Raw genomic sequence first — 17,298 nt, 5'->3', positions numbered from 1 at the left:
GGAGCAAGCGCTGGAGAACTTTGGTTCACCGAATGTGAGCTCGTACTCTAGATCGGCTATTTGAACTATTTTAATGTTTTTCAAAATAGTAAAAAAATAGTAAAAAATGGCAAATAAGTTTATGGAGTAATATACGCAAGATATAGCACTTGGTGTACAGTAGACTGAAAAAAGGTCAGAGTATAGTAACTCAATTCTGTGTCTTTGAGACTGGAGGGTTTAAGTGATCACACACACACACACTCACCGGAGCTTCCACATTTCTCCTCGTCACTGCCGTCCATGCAGTCAGGATCGGCGTCACAGCGCCACCTTATGGGGATGCAGTGTCCGTTCTTACACTGGAACTGGTCGTTGTCACACTTCAGATCACAGCCGTGCTGCGCAGCCAGCCACACACACACACACACACACACACACACACACACACACACACACACACACACACACACACACACACACACACACACACACACACACACACACACACACACACACACACACACACACACACACACACACACACACACACACACACACACACACACACACACACACACACACACACACACACACACACACACACACACACACACACACACACACACACACACACACACAGACACAGACACAGATTGTCAAATCAATCACTCAACAATAGGGCAGTCACAATTATCACATTACTATTCGCAATAATTTTGGCATAATCACAATTATTGTTCTGTCGGGCATAAACCTTTTATCTCCATATTTTCATATTTTGTGTTTTTTCTATGTGTGTACAGTACGTGTGTTTTTTTTCTTCGTTGATCATACTACAGAGCCTCGCAAAAGCATCCAAAGTATCAGATCTACAAGCTCGAAACATGGTGCGAAGCGACGTGTTTTGAGCTTATAAATCTGCTTCTTTTGATGTTTCTGAAAAGTAACAGTGTTGGACATACCCCTGTAATGAGGTTTCCACCTGACAGAGACGATATAATAGTGTTTGTATTTGTTGATGACATGTATTATTGTGCTAATTGTTTATGCTCTGTTGATGAATTGAATATACCACAATGGAATGTGAGTCATCCTTTTAGCCTCTTACTGTACCACAGACCTACAAGCTAATACAAACGCGTTGCAAACTTGTACATCTGCTATTTTTGAAATTATGAACACAAATCTCATCTGGGGGTCCCTGGGCTGGCACAAAACATTTTCAGACGTGGGTCCGTGAACAAATATATAATATGAATTGGAGGGTGCTGCTTGGCACAAATATATAATATGAATTGGAGGGTGCTGCTTGGCATAAAGAAGAACCACTGATTTAAAAGGCATTTGTAGAACCGGCCGCTCGGCCAGGTCTCGGGTCTTAATGGATTAAACAAACACTGGTGATGATTTTACTGCGTAAGATAGGGGGGGGGGGGGGTCCTCAAAATGAAAAAAAAAATGACCGCGTCATCATTACGGTACCTCGTCAGACCCGTCCGCACAGTCGTGGTCGCCGTCGCACTTCCAGCGGCCAGCGATGCAGCGGCCGTTGGTACAGGCGAACTCGCTCTCCGAGCACTGCCGCGGCACTGCAGAGGAGGGGTAGGGGAAAGGAAACCCCCATGTGACAATGTGAACGGTATACACACTCCAAACCAATGATATTCTAACCTTGATAACCAACCACAAGACTCATCACAAGGGCTGGGGGGGGGGGGGGAAGAGGGGTGGAATTATACACATGGAAGGAAGGACAATGGGAGGTCAGAAGAGAGGAGCTCCATGGACATGGAAGACTTCATAATGGGATGTAAATGACCCTGGCTGCAACACTGCAGTGGCGCAAGAACAGTTACTCTGAATTTTGACTCGAGTAAAAGTAGTAAAAATACCACAGTGGTGGAAAAAGTACTCGCACGTTTCACTTAAAGTACAAGTATCAATAATACTGCAATGTAACGCGACACATTGTGATGCGATGTAGATCAGTTAATGTATGCGATATATTAATAATCTAAATCTGCAAAGTTAAAGTAAAGTCAAGTAATTGTAGTGGCGTAACAAGTCAAAAAAGAGAAATGCCTTTGTGATATAGTGAGAAGTATAAAATATGGAAATACCAAAGTAAAAAAAGTACTTCAAATGTTACTTGAGTAAAGTACTTGAGTAAAAGTACTTAGTTACTTTCCACCACTGCAATATACACGATTCTCAGTTGAGGTCATTGTGAAAATCTACAGGAAATTTTGAGTGGAGTGATATTTGGACACAAAGACATTGTGTCCAAATGTTTTAGGAGCCTTGCTTGTAACCTCTCACAGCCTGAGGGATACTAGGTGTCTAGTGGCACCTTGATGGAGACGAGACACAACAAGATGGCCTTATTTATACTAGTGTCTAGTGGCACCTTGATGGAGACGAGACACAACAAGATGGCCTTATTTATACTAGTGTCTAGTGGCACCTTGATGGAGACGAGACACAACAAGATGGCCTTATTTATACTAGTGTCTAGTGGCACCTTGATGGAGACGAGACACAACAAGATGGCCTTATTTATACTAGGTGTCTAGTGGCACCTTGATGGAGACGAGACACAACAAGATGGCCTTATTTATACTGTCTAGTGGCCCCTTGATGGAGACGAGACACAACAAGATGGCCTTATTTATACTAGTGTCTAGTGGCACCTTGATGGAGACGAGACACAACAAGATGGCCTTATTTATACTAGGTGTCTAGTGGCACCTTGATGGAGACGAGACACAACAAGATGGCCTTATTTATACTAGTGTCTAGTGGCACCTTGATGGAGACGAGACACAACAAGATGGCCTTATTTATACTGTCTAGTGGCCCCTTGATGGAGACGAGACACAACAAGATGGCCTTATTTATACTAGTGTCTAGTGGCACCTTGATGGAGACGAGACACAACAAGATGGCCTTATTTATACTGTCTAGTGGCACCTTGATGGAGACGAGACACAACAAGATGGCCTTATTTATACTGTCTAGTGGCCCCTTGATGGAGACGAGACACAACAAGATGGCCTTATTTATACTAGTGTCTAGTGGCACCTTGATGGAGACGAGACACAACAAGATGGCCTTATTTATACTAGTGTCTAGTGGCACCTTGATGGAGACGAGACACAACAAGATGGCCTTATTTATACTAGTGTCTAGTGGCACCTTGATGGAGACGAGACACAACAAGATGGCCTTATTTATACTAGGTGTCTAGTGGCACCTTGATGGAGACGAGACACAACAAGATGGCCATATTTATACTAGTGTCTAGTGGCACCTTGATGGAGACGAGACACAACAAGATGGCCATATTTATACTAGTGTCTAGTGGCACCTTGATGGAGACGAGACACAACAAGATGGCCTTATTTATACTAGGTGTCTAGTGGCACCTTGATGGAGACGACACAACAAGATGGCCTTATTTATACTAGGTGTCTAGTGGCACCTTGATGGAGACGAGACACAACAAGATGGCCTTATTTATACTAGGTCGTGTGCCGTGTTGCTCTCCGAAGATAGCAGACATACGTCGTGAGCTTTGTGTTGATTTCGCTGAAAAAGGATCGTCGACTACCTTTTTTCACTGACGAAAACTAAATCAAAACAAAATAAAAATTAAGCTATTATGACTAAAACTATGTCTAAATATATTTTATATACAAATAAAAACAATGCTCATTTTATGCTTGGTTGCATACTGAAAATAGCAGAAAGGCTGTTTTCAGCATGCAACCAGGTGTTGTAAAATCAGCCTTTACGACGCCATCAAGGCCCAACGAAAATATATTTTTGTCGACAAAATAAACGGAACAACTAATCATCGACTAAAATCTTATGATATTTAGTGGACTAGACTGGACCAACACAAAAACATTTCAGAAGACTAAAATATAACTCAAACTAAATGGGATTTTATTCAAAGGACTATAACTAAAACTAAATCAAAATTTGCTGTCAAAATCAACACTAGCTTGTACGTCTGCAAACTTTAGTAAGCAGCACCGGCACGCAACAAACAGTACAAATCAGGCTTTATCGACACACAGGAGTGGGGAGGGGGTCGGGATTACACGTAGCACTGTTGAGACCTACCTCTGGCTCATGCCAACGGGGGAGAGGATGAAATGAAACAAACATCATATGAGGTGAGATGCATCAGAAACATGACAGTGAAATGACAGGAAATGTTCTCGGTGAGACAACAACAACGTGATCGATCGAGTGTGAAGCTCACGGGGAAGCGAGGTTAGTACTTAGCACTAACGGGTGAATTACAGTATGTACAGTATGCATAAAACGGACCGGTTTTAGGTGCCTACTGTATGTGTTTATTACACAAAGAGAAAAACATGCGCACGTTTACTGCAGTTACTGTGGAGAGGATGAGATAGCAGATGTGTACTAGGATAAGGGTGTCGTTCCAGAGGCGGCAGCGAGACCTACCACACTTGTCTTCATCGGAGTTGTCCCCACAGTCGTTGTCATAGTCGCACTGCCATCGGCCCGGCACGCAGCGGTTGTTCTTGCATCTGAACTGGTAAGGCTCACAGGTTCGCTCAGCTGTCCCAAACAGCAGAACATGTCCAGTCATTTTCATTAAGTGGAATGTCGTTAATCTATATTTATAAGTCACCGCAACAGCATACAAAAGGTTTAACCCATGTCAAGGTTTACCTCATGTCACGTAAAAAGGCTTGTGAACTATCTGGTCATGCAGGACTCTCAGACACTCACCACACTCCTCTTTGGGCTCGTCAGAGGAGTCACCACAGTCGTCCTCGCCGTCGCACTTCCAGCGAGCCGGGATGCAGCGCCCGGAGTCTTTACAGCGGAACTCGTCCACGCCGCACGTCATCTGGGCTGCAGACAGAGACAGAGGGTGTCGGTTGTGGACGGGGTTGGGGGACACATCAAAGGAGCTACCATCAATGAGATAAAAAAGGAATTCAGAGCTGGAAGTAAGGATGTCATACTGCAGTTGGCGGGTTCATCCGATCCATCCACACAGTCGTTGTCGCGGTCACACACCCACACGCGGGGGATGCAGCGCTTGGTGATGGCACACTGGAACTGCGTGGGCGCGCATGTCACCTCGGCTACGGAGCGGAAGAGCACAAAAAAAAACAGTAAAAAATAAAATCACTGATAGCGACGAAGCACGAAACCAACCGACCAGAACATACAGACTTCAAAACACGGAAATGTGCAAGAGAGGAGAAGTAGAAGCGTGCTATGGCCACAGACAAGACAACAGAAGTGTTGTTAACTCACGGCAGTCCTTCTCATCCTCTCCTTCTCCGCAGTTATCCTGGCCGTTGCAGCGGAAGATGCCCGGGATGCAGCGGCTGGGGTGGGAGCACTTGAACTGGCTGGGCAGGCACACGTGGATATCTGTAACAAGATTAACATGAGATTTATACTATGTCCGTCGTAGGACAGAAAGTATCCAATCTATAAGCTCACACAACACAGTTGGCCCCGAACATGGGCCAATTGTGTTTGTACCGTCCAGGGGTCTTCAACAGGGGGTCCAGGACCACTAGGGGGTCATCAGAGTTACTACAGGGGGGCCACCAAATCTTTGTGTGATAAGAAATTGCATCCCATTTCTGAGGAGAACTCTAGCCCAAAATAGCCAATCTACAAGCGCACAACGAGGCATTGTGAGCTTGTAGATCAGCTATTTTCGGCAAAGAGGTTTAGTGTAGAGGGAAAAAAGAGCAGACCAAGTACAGAGTGAAAGGTCAAGTTTACTAAATATTGAGGGTTTTAAATCGTTAAATGTCTGAAAATACACATGAACATAATTATTATTGAATCAGACATGATAGTGTAAGTCTATGAAGCTGCTGCAGAAAAAAACTAAAACTAAAAAAGATTCAGGATAAAATCACCGACAGTTTTATAGCCTCTAATAAGTTGATGAAAGGCCATTTTTCTTCCTGCCCATCGTTCAAACATTTAAGGCACATTTACAAGGAACGTGTTAAAATATTTAATCAAATTTAGTGGCAATTTCCTTTAATATGACATGAATAAAAAACTGAAATCTATGATGAAGACACAATTTTACGTTCCCTGCTTCATCTCTCTCTCAGCTAAGAGGTCCTTGGCCTGAAAAACGTTGAAGACCTCAGCCAGACGCACTGTGGTGGATCTCAAATCACCTAGACTCCGTGCGGGTGGGCAGCTACTTTACCACTACGCCACCCGAGAGGCTAATGCTTCCGATACTTATGTGTAACCGTGCTCTCAATTAGGTATTCAGACAGACATGCAGACAGATGGCCGGTGGCCAGAGTGCACATCAGTACCGGACAAAAAGCTGCAATTTGGGAGGCCGAGATAAAAATAGACTTTTACAGGATGCAGATAATGAAATCCAGAGAGACGGGGAGATGGACAGCAAGATTAGGAACTAAAAGCGCGGGGAGAACCACAGGGAGAGATAAAAGAAGACATGACAGAGAAAGGTGGAAAAAAACCGAAGAATGTGAAATGGGATGACTAAATTAACCCATTTAGAGCTGCAGGCCGATTCTACAAATGCCTTCTAAATCCTAACATTTATCCTAACTATGTCACAAACAGGTGCACAGTAACAGGTGCACAAACCTTTTCATGTCAAGAACCCTGACAATTAAATGAATTATTAATGTTCGCTTTAAAAAAGAAATATCTATATATATATATACACAAAGATTTGCACATATTTTAATTTCTCAAAAAAGCAGATCTACAAGCTAATAGCGCTGCACGAAGTGGCCTGCTGTGAGCTTGTAGATCTGCTATTTTTTGAATAGCCAAAGTATAAAATAATATATGGTCAAGGTGGTCTAAAATGACACAGATGCTTTCCCGGTTTGAATGGTTTAAAGGGGGAAAGAGCGAGCTGGCCCTACCGCAGTTGGCCTCGTCGGAGTGGTCCTGGCAGTCGTTGTCTCCGTCGCAGATGTAGGCAGGGTTTGTGCAGATGCCTGTACCGCACTGGAACTGGCCTGGCCTGCACTTGAACTCGGCTGCAGCAGAAGAAGCAAGATCACACCTGAGCTGTACAGTACTGTACCTTACACACAAACACTGTCTCATTCTTCTTTATTTTCTTTCTAAAGTTTAATGCCCCACATTAAACTCTGAATCAGAGTCTAACTAGAAAAAGTTCCCTTCTGGACACAGGTCTCCACCAGGAGGATAGGAGTGTGTGTGATGTTTGGCAAAATGTTTAGGAGCAATATAAACGTGTGTGTGTGTGTGTGTGTGTAACGCGGCTTGGCCTGTTGTAGCGCCACCATGAGGCTGATTTGAAAACTGTAAAGTGGCATTTCTTCCAAAGCCTAGTGGGAATATGCATGCACAGTTTCACCACAATCGGACGCTGCGTTGAGTAGTTGTGGCGATTTGTACAAAACGGGTACAAAGCGGGCTACTCCTGAAAAGTTTAGAAGCCAATCGTAGCCAATGAGGGTGGATTATGAGAAATCAAACAAACCCGACTTGATCACATGACTATGAAGAGCATGTGTACCGATTTGCGTGAAATTTGGATAAAATGTGAAGGAGTAATATTAGAAAATGTGTTTTACATATGTCGAATATAAAATTCCAGGCAAAGGTTTTTCCTTGGCCTCTAGGGAGTTGGCATACAAAGTTATCCACAGATCCGTGCAGTTAGAGGTAAAAAACACTTTTCGGCCAGTTATAGCGCCACCATGAGGCTGAGTTGAAAATGTTCATGTGGCATTTCCTCCTCGGCCTAGTGGGAATGTGCGTGCACAATTTCACGGAAATCACACGATGTGTTCATGATTTGCAGCATTTTGTTTGAAACTGAGCACTCTGAGAACTTTGGAAGCCAATCTTAGCCAATCAGGATGGAGTCTGAGAAATCTGAAAGACCCGTTTCGTTGAATGGCTCTAGAGAGACTGTGTACCAATTTGTGTGATGTTTGGACAAAATCTGTAGGTGTACTGTCCAAAAACTTGTTTTGCACAAAGCGGCCTCCTGGTGGCGCTATAACAGGCCGTTCTGGAAATTTTGGGGCAGAGGTTTATCGTTGGCATCCAGGGAGTGTGTGTGCAAAATTTGGCATCGACCGGGTTAACGGTGCCGGAGATTAGCTGTTCACAGACGGAAGGACGGACGGACACACACACACACACATGGACACACGGACGGACGGAGTGCAAAACATACTCTCTCCCCATGCCTTCGGCCTGGTGGAGACAATTATCATTGCTGTCAGGTAGGAATCTTGTATCTCCATTTTTCATCTCAATGTTTTTTCATAAATGAATGTCCCCAATTGAAACTCTGTCATATAACATTGTTAGGCAAAAGTAATGAAAATATCAACAAGCTCACAACATGTTGCATAGCACAGGCTCAATATTATTCCCCCACCCCCCCCATTTCCTCAAACATAACGGTTTTGTACATATAAGGTTTCTGCCTGACATGGCAGAACTTTCACCCTCTCCCCATCGCCCGCCTTTTTGTTCACAATACTTACGGCAGTCAGCCGGCTCGTCCGAGCGGTCTCCGCAGTCGTCCTCTGTGTCGCATTTCCACCAGAACGGAATGCACTTGTCGTTCTTGCACACGAACTGGGGAACGACAAAAGGGCCATAAATCAAGAGTGATGTTGATAACAATGTGATAATACCAGAGCTGCAGCAATGATAATCGCCCACGGAGTGGCAATGATGTAACTACAGAGGCTACGGTAGCACCGGGCGGGCAGCCAGCTGTCAATAGATAATCACTTGACACAAGAAGTTCATCAAACAAAAACGCACGGCTGAGAGAATGGAAACGGGCCTCTGATCGGCCCTCTGTCTCAGTTTAGCATTAAAGCTGACCAGGCTTGTGGAGCAGAGTACCCAAAGCAGCGGTGGGCATCCTTTTCGGGCACATGATCAAATGTATTCCTTTTCCGAGGCTGGTGTGATGCACCCAGTGCCCCCGTATGCTTTTACGTCTTATTATAGAGTTGCTGCCGGGCAGAAACCTCTCATTTTCATAATTTTACATGTTTGTGTTTTTGTTTTCTTTTTTTCGTAAATTTATGGCCTACTTGATCACTACAGTGTCACACAAAAGTAGCAGATCCACAAGCTCGAAACACGGCATGAATCAACACGTTTTGAGATTTTTGCTACATTTGAATTTTAATGCTGAAAAGTAACATTGTTGGACATACAGTATGAGGTTTCCACCCGACAAGAGACGACAGGCTGCCAATTAGAATAATACAAGCATAGAAGAAAGTGAAACATTTATTAATAAAACCTGACAAAGTCAATCATTTAAATTAATATTAATAAATTCCATCTGGGGATAAAGGGTTTATGGTTATAGGGTATGCAGCCAAATACACAAAATTTGGGGTTCCTTGAAAAGAATGTTTTAGAACCCCTGATGTAGCGCATGCCTTACCTGGCTAGCAGTACAGTTGGACATGCAGGTGCGCTGATCATTGGCCAGGTAGAAGTTGGTTGGGCAGGCACATTTGTAGCCTCCCTCCGGGGAGAGAAGACACAGGTTACTGCAGCCGCCATTGTTCGTCTGGCATGGGTGGTTGAGCACTGGGAAGGACGGAGGAGAGAGGGTTCATTTGTGTGTTGCAAGTTTGAAAAAAGACACGCCTAGCAAACATCTTCGTGTTTCTGTGAATAATGCGAGTGTACGAGTGAGCTTAATTGTATGCTCTACCGTACGACGGTATCACGGTATCACATAGCTGATCTACAAGCTCACAACGTGCCGCGTTGCAATGTGTTGGGAGCTTATTGATTCCCTGCTTCCAACGAGTGCCAGTGGCGCATAGCTTAACATAAAATCAGGCTTAACCACTAAAACCCTATATATTGGGAGCAATTAGGGGTTCAGAGTCTTGCTAAAGGACACTTCGACACCAACTCTGGGGGAGCCTGGGATCGAACTCAGACGGGGAATCCAGCCGCTCTACCCCTGAGCCACTGCCAAGATACCTCAAATCTCTTCGCACGAAAATAGCTAATCTCGCGAGGCGTTGAGAGGTTGTAGATCAGGTATTTCTCATGAATGTTCGTGCCAGAACAGGGACACCAGCTATTCCAGTGTTTAAGCGTATGTTGCTATAGCTGCTGCTGTTGCTTTGTGTGCACACGACTAAGGATTCAACAGATTGCTATGATATGATGCTGTGGCTCACCCTCAGGCTGCCGGTAGGGATGGTAGATGTGGATGTCCATGGGTCTGTGCAGGGTGCTGATCAGGGTGGTCTTGTTGGTGCCAAGGGTCTTATGACATCTGTTGATGGACTTGGTCTCCCAGTCCGTCCAGTAGATGTACTCTTCGAAGAGGGTCATCGCAAAGATGTGGGGGATGTCCTGGGTCAGCACTGCAGACACACACACAGAAACATCAACATAATAAAATGTTCAGTTACACCCAAAACCCATCCACCCTCTCTCTCTCTCTCTGAACCGTTACAGTTTAGGTATTTAGCAGACACTCTTATACAGAGCGACTGACAAGTACGTATCAGAGTAAGCAGGAACCCTAATCAAGAAACGACTGGATAGATTAAGTCAGATAAGTATACAAAATGAGTACAAAGACAACCATTTAGTACTTCAAAGAAACTAGACTACCACGTAAATAACAAGCCCTATAGCGCCTAACAATATGCTTATTTTAAATAACTTTCTTGACGTTTGTGATGAAGCAAAACAAATCTAAAGTAAATGAGAAAAACGTGTTAAGTCTGAAAAAAGAGGCGAGTTTTCAGACCGAGGCGAGTTTTCCCGGGTTATACCACCCGCCAAATAATTCGTTTTGAAAATGTTGTGGTGCTAATCAACCGTTCAGATAGAACTCTAAGATACTGTACTGTATGTGTACAGCCTATATCTGTGTATTATGTAACTGTGTCTATGCTTCATTAGGGTTTACACTGTAATTGCACTGTAATTCCGCTGCCATATACTCGTCATTACACTCCTTGTGTTTGCTCTCAGTATCTCAGGCTGCTATGGAAACACGAGCCATTAGTTTGGTTCTGTTGTAAAACGCAATAGGCCACACACGTGCAGTCGTGCATGGGGGGGAGGGGGGAGGCTAGTACTTAATTTAGCTGTACTTAGTTGCATGCTTGATGTGTCGCACGCCTGGAAATAGTAGATATTCAAAATCAACATTATTTACGGCTTTTTAAGTGCTTAATGTATACTTACTACTATACTACTACTACTATACTAATAGCGGATCTACAAGCTTGTGGTGTATTTTGGGGGTGAGCGACACAGGCATTCAACAAAGTGTAAATCAGGCTTAGGTCTGCATAGCAGTGCCTATAGTTTATGTTACTCATTAGGTGATCTTGGGTCAGGCCTGCCTGGAGCATGTCGAGAATAGTCAGTGATACTGTACGTCAGTGGTATTGAACCTTTTTCATATCAAGGAACATTATGTATTCGGCATGTGAGCCATGGACCACCATTTGATGAGATTTAGCCTCTCAGAGCCAAAACTAAAGAATATTTTGTTGTCCGATAAGATAACACAATTCCATGCTGTATTGATGTTGGTACCATAGGAGAGACAACAGGCAAACGTTGATCAAAATTGCAATTCTTCTACATTCTCTAATTGTGTAGACTTCTTGTAAATTATATAATGCAGATGTTTAACAATGATTTAACTCTTTGAGAGTGTCAAATGAAACCCAATGGACGCGTAATGGTCTCTTCTTAAGACTCATCTTTTTTCTATGGCTTTTGATCATTCCTGATGTTTTGTTGTTGCCAGTTGAACTGATTCATGTCTTGTTGCCATGTGGGTGCACATGCATAACTGTTCAGGATGTTTTTGGTTTTTATATGCTTAATTGTTTCTAGATTTTATATTGTGTAAAGCACTATGGTCAATCTCAATTGTTTTAAATGCGCTATATAAATAAAGCTTGATTTGATTTAGATTTGGTTTCATTCTACACTCTCACGAGTTAAAGATCTATAAGGGTCCATTTGGTTACCAGCTCTCCGTCATTTAGCTGGGGACCACCTGGAACCCCTCGGGGTCCACTTGGTAGTTTTCTTTGTTAATCATGTTAGCATGCAGAAACTCTAGACTCTGGAGCTGAGCTGAGATGCGAGTCAGATTGGAGGGCAATGCCCTGTGATCTGCTCTTATCTGAACTCAAACAGGCCGAGTCTCGTTCAGCAAACAAGAGAGGACCCCCCCCCCGGTGCAGGTGAGCTAACACGAGATAACCAGGAATCTGTTTGATCCTTGATCCGTCAATTCACATTCACATTACGTGTAATGTGAATTTCACATTATGACATCGTGATTGCAAAATCAAATAGCTATGTGATTGTACCTTTTAAGCATATTCCAGTACAAGTTCTTTAAAGTTCTCCCTCACGATCCGTGCTCCCAGACTGTATACTCCCCCCAGCACACCCACCCACCATCGCAAACATTTTAGATTTTACACTATGCAAATTCTGGACCGCCGAGGAAGTGACATGACGCCATAGTTGTTGTGGGGCATGACAATCCTCAGGGCATGCATTGTGCGAGGCGACGCTTGTGTGTTAAATGGAGTTTAGCAAATGTGGGGAATTTCAATAGAGACCTCCCCTGCACTCCTGCATTCCCCCTTGCACGCCTGGTTGGCTGACAATATCGGCTATTGTAGCGACTCTAGCCAGCATGCTAACAAGGGAGCACTATTCAGACGTCATGCATGCTGGAGCGCTTGGTGGTGGTCAGAATAATCCACCCTATTCAGGCTGCCTGTCCCCTGGGTCTGAGCTGTGTATGACTCTCCTCCCCAGCAACCAGCTGACCTGCTTGCGTATGCTCCGTGGCTCTCATACAAGTGTGTGTACACACCATAGAAGTATCAGTGTGCATTTAACTCAACTCGGAGAGCGTAATAAGAGTACTATATTTAATTAGTACACGTGTCTGTTTTACATAACCAATAAAGTATTGAATAAAAGTCTTGTTGACAAGTGCACGTGTCAAGTAAAACGTAAAGAAGTAGAAAATATGTGTGTGAGTGTGTTTGTGTGTCTGTCCATTCTGCCCAAGTTAACACAAGCTACTTAGCGGTTCCAGCGTGCACCATACTGTGACGTACCTGCGAGTGCGCGTGAAGCATGACACTACTGCTCGAGACCCAAAAGAGAGTTTAGATGTTTGCCCGGGACCCAAACTAGTGAAAACAGTGCACACCGTGTCGCTTGAAATAAAAATGATATTTTTTTACTTGAGTAGTGACCCATACAAATTTGCCTGTGACCCAGGCCCACTGTTTGGGAAACAATGGTGTATGTTTACTCAGATTGCCCATTACCTGTGTGTCTGTTGGTTCCATCCAGGCTAGCAAACTCAATGTAGTCCTCCCTGGCGTCGGCCCAGTAGATGCGGTCATTGATGAAGTCCAGAGTCAGGCCGTTGGGCCAGGTGATCTTGTCGTTTACGATATCGCTCCTGTTGGTGCCGTCCATCCCTATCCTGCCAATATGGGGGTTGTCTCCCCAGTCCGACCAGTACAGGTACCTGACGGCCAATAGTGAAAGACTGTGTTATTAACTGTATGTATGTATGTATGTATGTATGTATGTATGTATGTATGTATTAATGTATTATGTCTAGATACGCTCTATCATAAGCGTTCTGGAGTCCCAGGTTGTTGTCCAGTTCATTTTCACATTGAAAACCTCAACTTGAAGGTGTCATAATACAGTATGTGCTTCCGGTTCAAACCTGCTGGCGAGCCAATCAAACGATGGTATGGGAATACCCAACTTCTGGGTATGGGTATTCCTTCTGAAAACATGGGACTAGGCTTATGCACAGAGCGGTTTGAAGCAGGAGGTAACTTGCTGCATTCTCAAGTGATTTTCAAACTGTTTCGTTTGTTACAAATATCAGACGTGTAGTTATGTCAATGGTTAAATAATGTTTTTCCTTTTTTTATATACGAAAACACCTTAACTTAAATATAAAGCAACAGTAGGGTAATCATTAAAAAACAGAAAAAGTACTTTGATATATAATAATAATATACAACTTGCAGTGTTTCTTGCAGCAGCGTTATGGCAAACTGTGCTACATGGGGGTGGAGTTGACAAGCAGCCCAGCGGCCAATGAGGCGTCTGCTCTAGGTATTTACGTCTATATATGGCCCTGAGCCCAGGTACAGAGCACAAGACTATTGGAAACATCTGCTGATCAATTAACCCTGGCTCTGCTCTCCATCTCTACCCACAGCAGTCATAATAGAGTGAGTGAGAGTTCACAGAAATGCAAATAGATAGCTTAAATTTGGGGAAAAGTGAAGAATTGGCGTTCTTACTTGGTGCATAAGCCAATGGTTAATGCCAATGTGCCAAGTTCAGATCGATTTATAAACCCGCTGAGGATAAAAAATGATGATCGTTTGTGATAGAGGTTTCCTCATTTTATAGTATGATGAGGAGGATACTGTAGTAGGGTATAAGAGAATTGTGGGATATTATGATAGAATGTGAGAAATCAATCTCCAATTCCATTTAAAGAGATCCAGACGTATTTGTAATAAAAATAAATAACACTTGTGTGATGGTGCCTTTTATCATGATGAGCATGTATGATGATGAAGTCAATCAAAATTCAGTAAAGAAGTTCATAGACTGTGGCACCCACTACGTCACAGTAAATGTATTTTGCCATTGACTTGGCCTGAGCGTTCGTACGGAATAAATTGTACCGTAAAAAGTCCATAGACTTGGCTGCCACATGACTTCACGGGAGGCACACACAAAGTCACGCGTTGGAGCGGCTAGCGGCCCTCAACAGAAAAACACCCAAACCATTGTAGTACCGAATACACCACACACCCTGCGTAACCTAAAATGAACGGTGTCGCGAGTTCCTCACCCGTATCGTACGTCCACGGCCACGGCACGCGGTTCCCTCAGGCCGCTGTTGACCAGGACCGTCCGGTAGGCGCCGTTCAGCTTGGACACCTCGATGGTGTCTCTGCCCTTGTCACACCAGTACAGGTTCCCCCCCACCCAGTCCACCGCCAGGCCATCGGGGTTGCTGAGGGAGGTTCGGTGCAGCACCTGCCAGAATAGGTCAATCACAAGACTTTATGTATTAACCCGTTAAAACCAGGATCCACCTTTAACCATTTTATACATTGAATAATCAAAAAAATAGCAGATATAAAAGCTCTTAACACGTCACGCAATGGGACACACACGTTGTGAGCTTGTAGATCTTCTATTTTCCAAATATTTGAAAACTTGTGCACTTTGTGCATTTTTCGGAATACATTGAGCCCTGCCTACGCACCCGCATACAGCATACAGGTGTGCATAAGACTTTGTTGCCTATACATTAGAAAACTTGAAATGGGACATTTCTACATTTGGTACATTTTTATACCAATACTTTTGAACTTTTACTCAAGTACATTTTGAATACCATACTTTTACTTGTAACAGAGTATGTTTCTGCATTGCAGTATAGGTAAAACATTTGAGTACTTTCTTCCACCGCTGATAAAGAGCGACGAGCATTCCATCAAAACCAACAACGTTGTCACATTGTGTGTCATTGTGTGTCCTGAAAATGGAATCTTTTGTCTTTGTGCTGACTGACCTCCACGTTGCTGCCGTTCATGTGCATGCGACGGATCATGCTGCCCTGAGTGGTCACGTCTGTCCAGTAGATCATGGACTCTGCATAGTGGAAGTCCAGCGCCACCGCATTGTTCAGACCCTGGACAGCAAGCAGACGAGAGAAATGTTACAACACAGAGAAACCTTCACCTGGCTGATATGCACGATACTTATTCTTACTTATTATGATTAAAAAGAAAATTTGTTTTATCAGGGTCATCTAATGAAGACCTTTTAGGTCGATACGTGTTGGTCATATTGTTGCCTTGCTCAAAATAAATCATTATATTTTTGACATTTCCTGTCAGTCTACTGTACTTTCAACCTATCAATAAAGGCAGAAAAGGCCCCAAAAACAATAATATAAAAAAAAAGTGCCTGGGATTTCTTTTCATCGCAAGTTTGCAGTCCACACCATTTGGGAGTTAAGCAGTTCTTCTTTGCTAAACGTTTGTGGTCATATATGTTCCTGTACCTGTGTCCCCAAAGAGCCATTGATCCCTGCAGCACTTTCTGTTCCTATCCTTACCTGTTTGATCAGAGTGTAGTTGGTGCCGTCCAGGTTGAGCTTTCTCAGGTAGTAACGGTTGGCAAAGATCAGGTATGGCTCCTCCTCTACAGTCACAGACAGAGGGCAATACTAGTCAATAAAACGCACGCACGCACGCACGCACAGACACGCACAGACACACACACACACACACACACACACACACACACACACACACACACACACACACACACACACACACACACACACACACACACACACACACACACACACACACACACACACACACACACACACACACACACACACACACACACACACACACACACACACACACCCCCGATCTAACCCCAACCTTACCTGACACTGTATACTGTATGCCCAGCCTTATATTAACCACCTTCAACCTGGTGTCCCTATTTTTGGCAATTATTTTTTATCATTATAGGCATTTCAAAGATTTCGAAACGTTTTCAAACATAACAGATCTACAAGCTCGCAATGCATCGTGAGCTTGTAGACTCAGAGCATCATACAGTATAACAAAGTATAAAAGGGATGACATGGTTAACATTTTAAAACCGGCTGTAAAATAAAATTGTGGACTAAGATTTTACTCAACTGGATTGATGCCCATATTGTGTGTCCCAAAATGCCCTTGCCAGGAATGCACCCCCCCCCACCCACTCACACACAGATGTGTGCCTCCTTACCAGATGTTGACTTGCAGACGGTGGGGTCATTGGGGTTGAGTTCAAAGCCGTCCACACAGAGACAGTGGAAGCTCCCGTGCGTGTTGATGCAGCGCTGGGTGCAGGGGTAGCTGGTGGTGCACTCGTCTACATCCACGCACGTCTTCCCGTCCCTCTTCAGCTGGAAGCCAGGGTGACACCGGCACTGCAGGGCCCAGGAGCACAGAGAGCGTCTCACAACCAAACCCAATCATTCTGGACTTGTTGGAGTCGTAGAGAACTCCCAGTTCTATTTACCACACCCATCTCTAAGGGCCGCCTACTGTGCCTCTAAACTTTCTACAAATGAGGATTCTACAAATGTCTTCTAAATCCTGACAGTTTTCTGGAAAACCTATGTTCCTATGTCAG

General features: G+C 43.9%; 1 protein-coding gene across 1 annotated transcript in view; it reads right to left on the bottom strand.

The window, feature by feature from the left end:
• lrp1ab (low density lipoprotein receptor-related protein 1Ab) overlaps positions 1–17,298 on the bottom strand; it is a 177,830-nt gene that overhangs the window by 17,943 nt on the left and 142,589 nt on the right. The window contains exons 56-70 of the mRNA XM_079517462.1: positions 16,909–17,092; positions 16,214–16,299; positions 15,665–15,784; positions 14,936–15,123; positions 13,368–13,573; positions 10,212–10,400; positions 9,455–9,603; positions 8,529–8,622; positions 6,921–7,037; positions 5,290–5,409; positions 4,992–5,114; positions 4,753–4,878; positions 4,462–4,578; positions 1,465–1,571; positions 248–380 (exon numbers count right to left, since the gene is read on the bottom strand). Coding sequence (XP_079373588.1) covers positions 248–380; positions 1,465–1,571; positions 4,462–4,578; positions 4,753–4,878; positions 4,992–5,114; positions 5,290–5,409; positions 6,921–7,037; positions 8,529–8,622; positions 9,455–9,603; positions 10,212–10,400; positions 13,368–13,573; positions 14,936–15,123; positions 15,665–15,784; positions 16,214–16,299; positions 16,909–17,092 — 2,059 coding nt within the window. The remainder of the gene's footprint in view (positions 1–247; positions 381–1,464; positions 1,572–4,461; positions 4,579–4,752; positions 4,879–4,991; positions 5,115–5,289; positions 5,410–6,920; positions 7,038–8,528; positions 8,623–9,454; positions 9,604–10,211; positions 10,401–13,367; positions 13,574–14,935; positions 15,124–15,664; positions 15,785–16,213; positions 16,300–16,908; positions 17,093–17,298) is intronic.

This window comes from Electrona antarctica (genome assembly GCF_951216825.1).
Source record: "Electrona antarctica genome assembly, chromosome: 2".
Classification (NCBI taxonomy): domain Eukaryota; kingdom Metazoa; phylum Chordata; class Actinopteri; order Myctophiformes; family Myctophidae; genus Electrona; species Electrona antarctica.
Note: the sequence above shows the minus strand (reverse complement) of the source record. Positions and strands in the feature narration are given on the sequence as shown.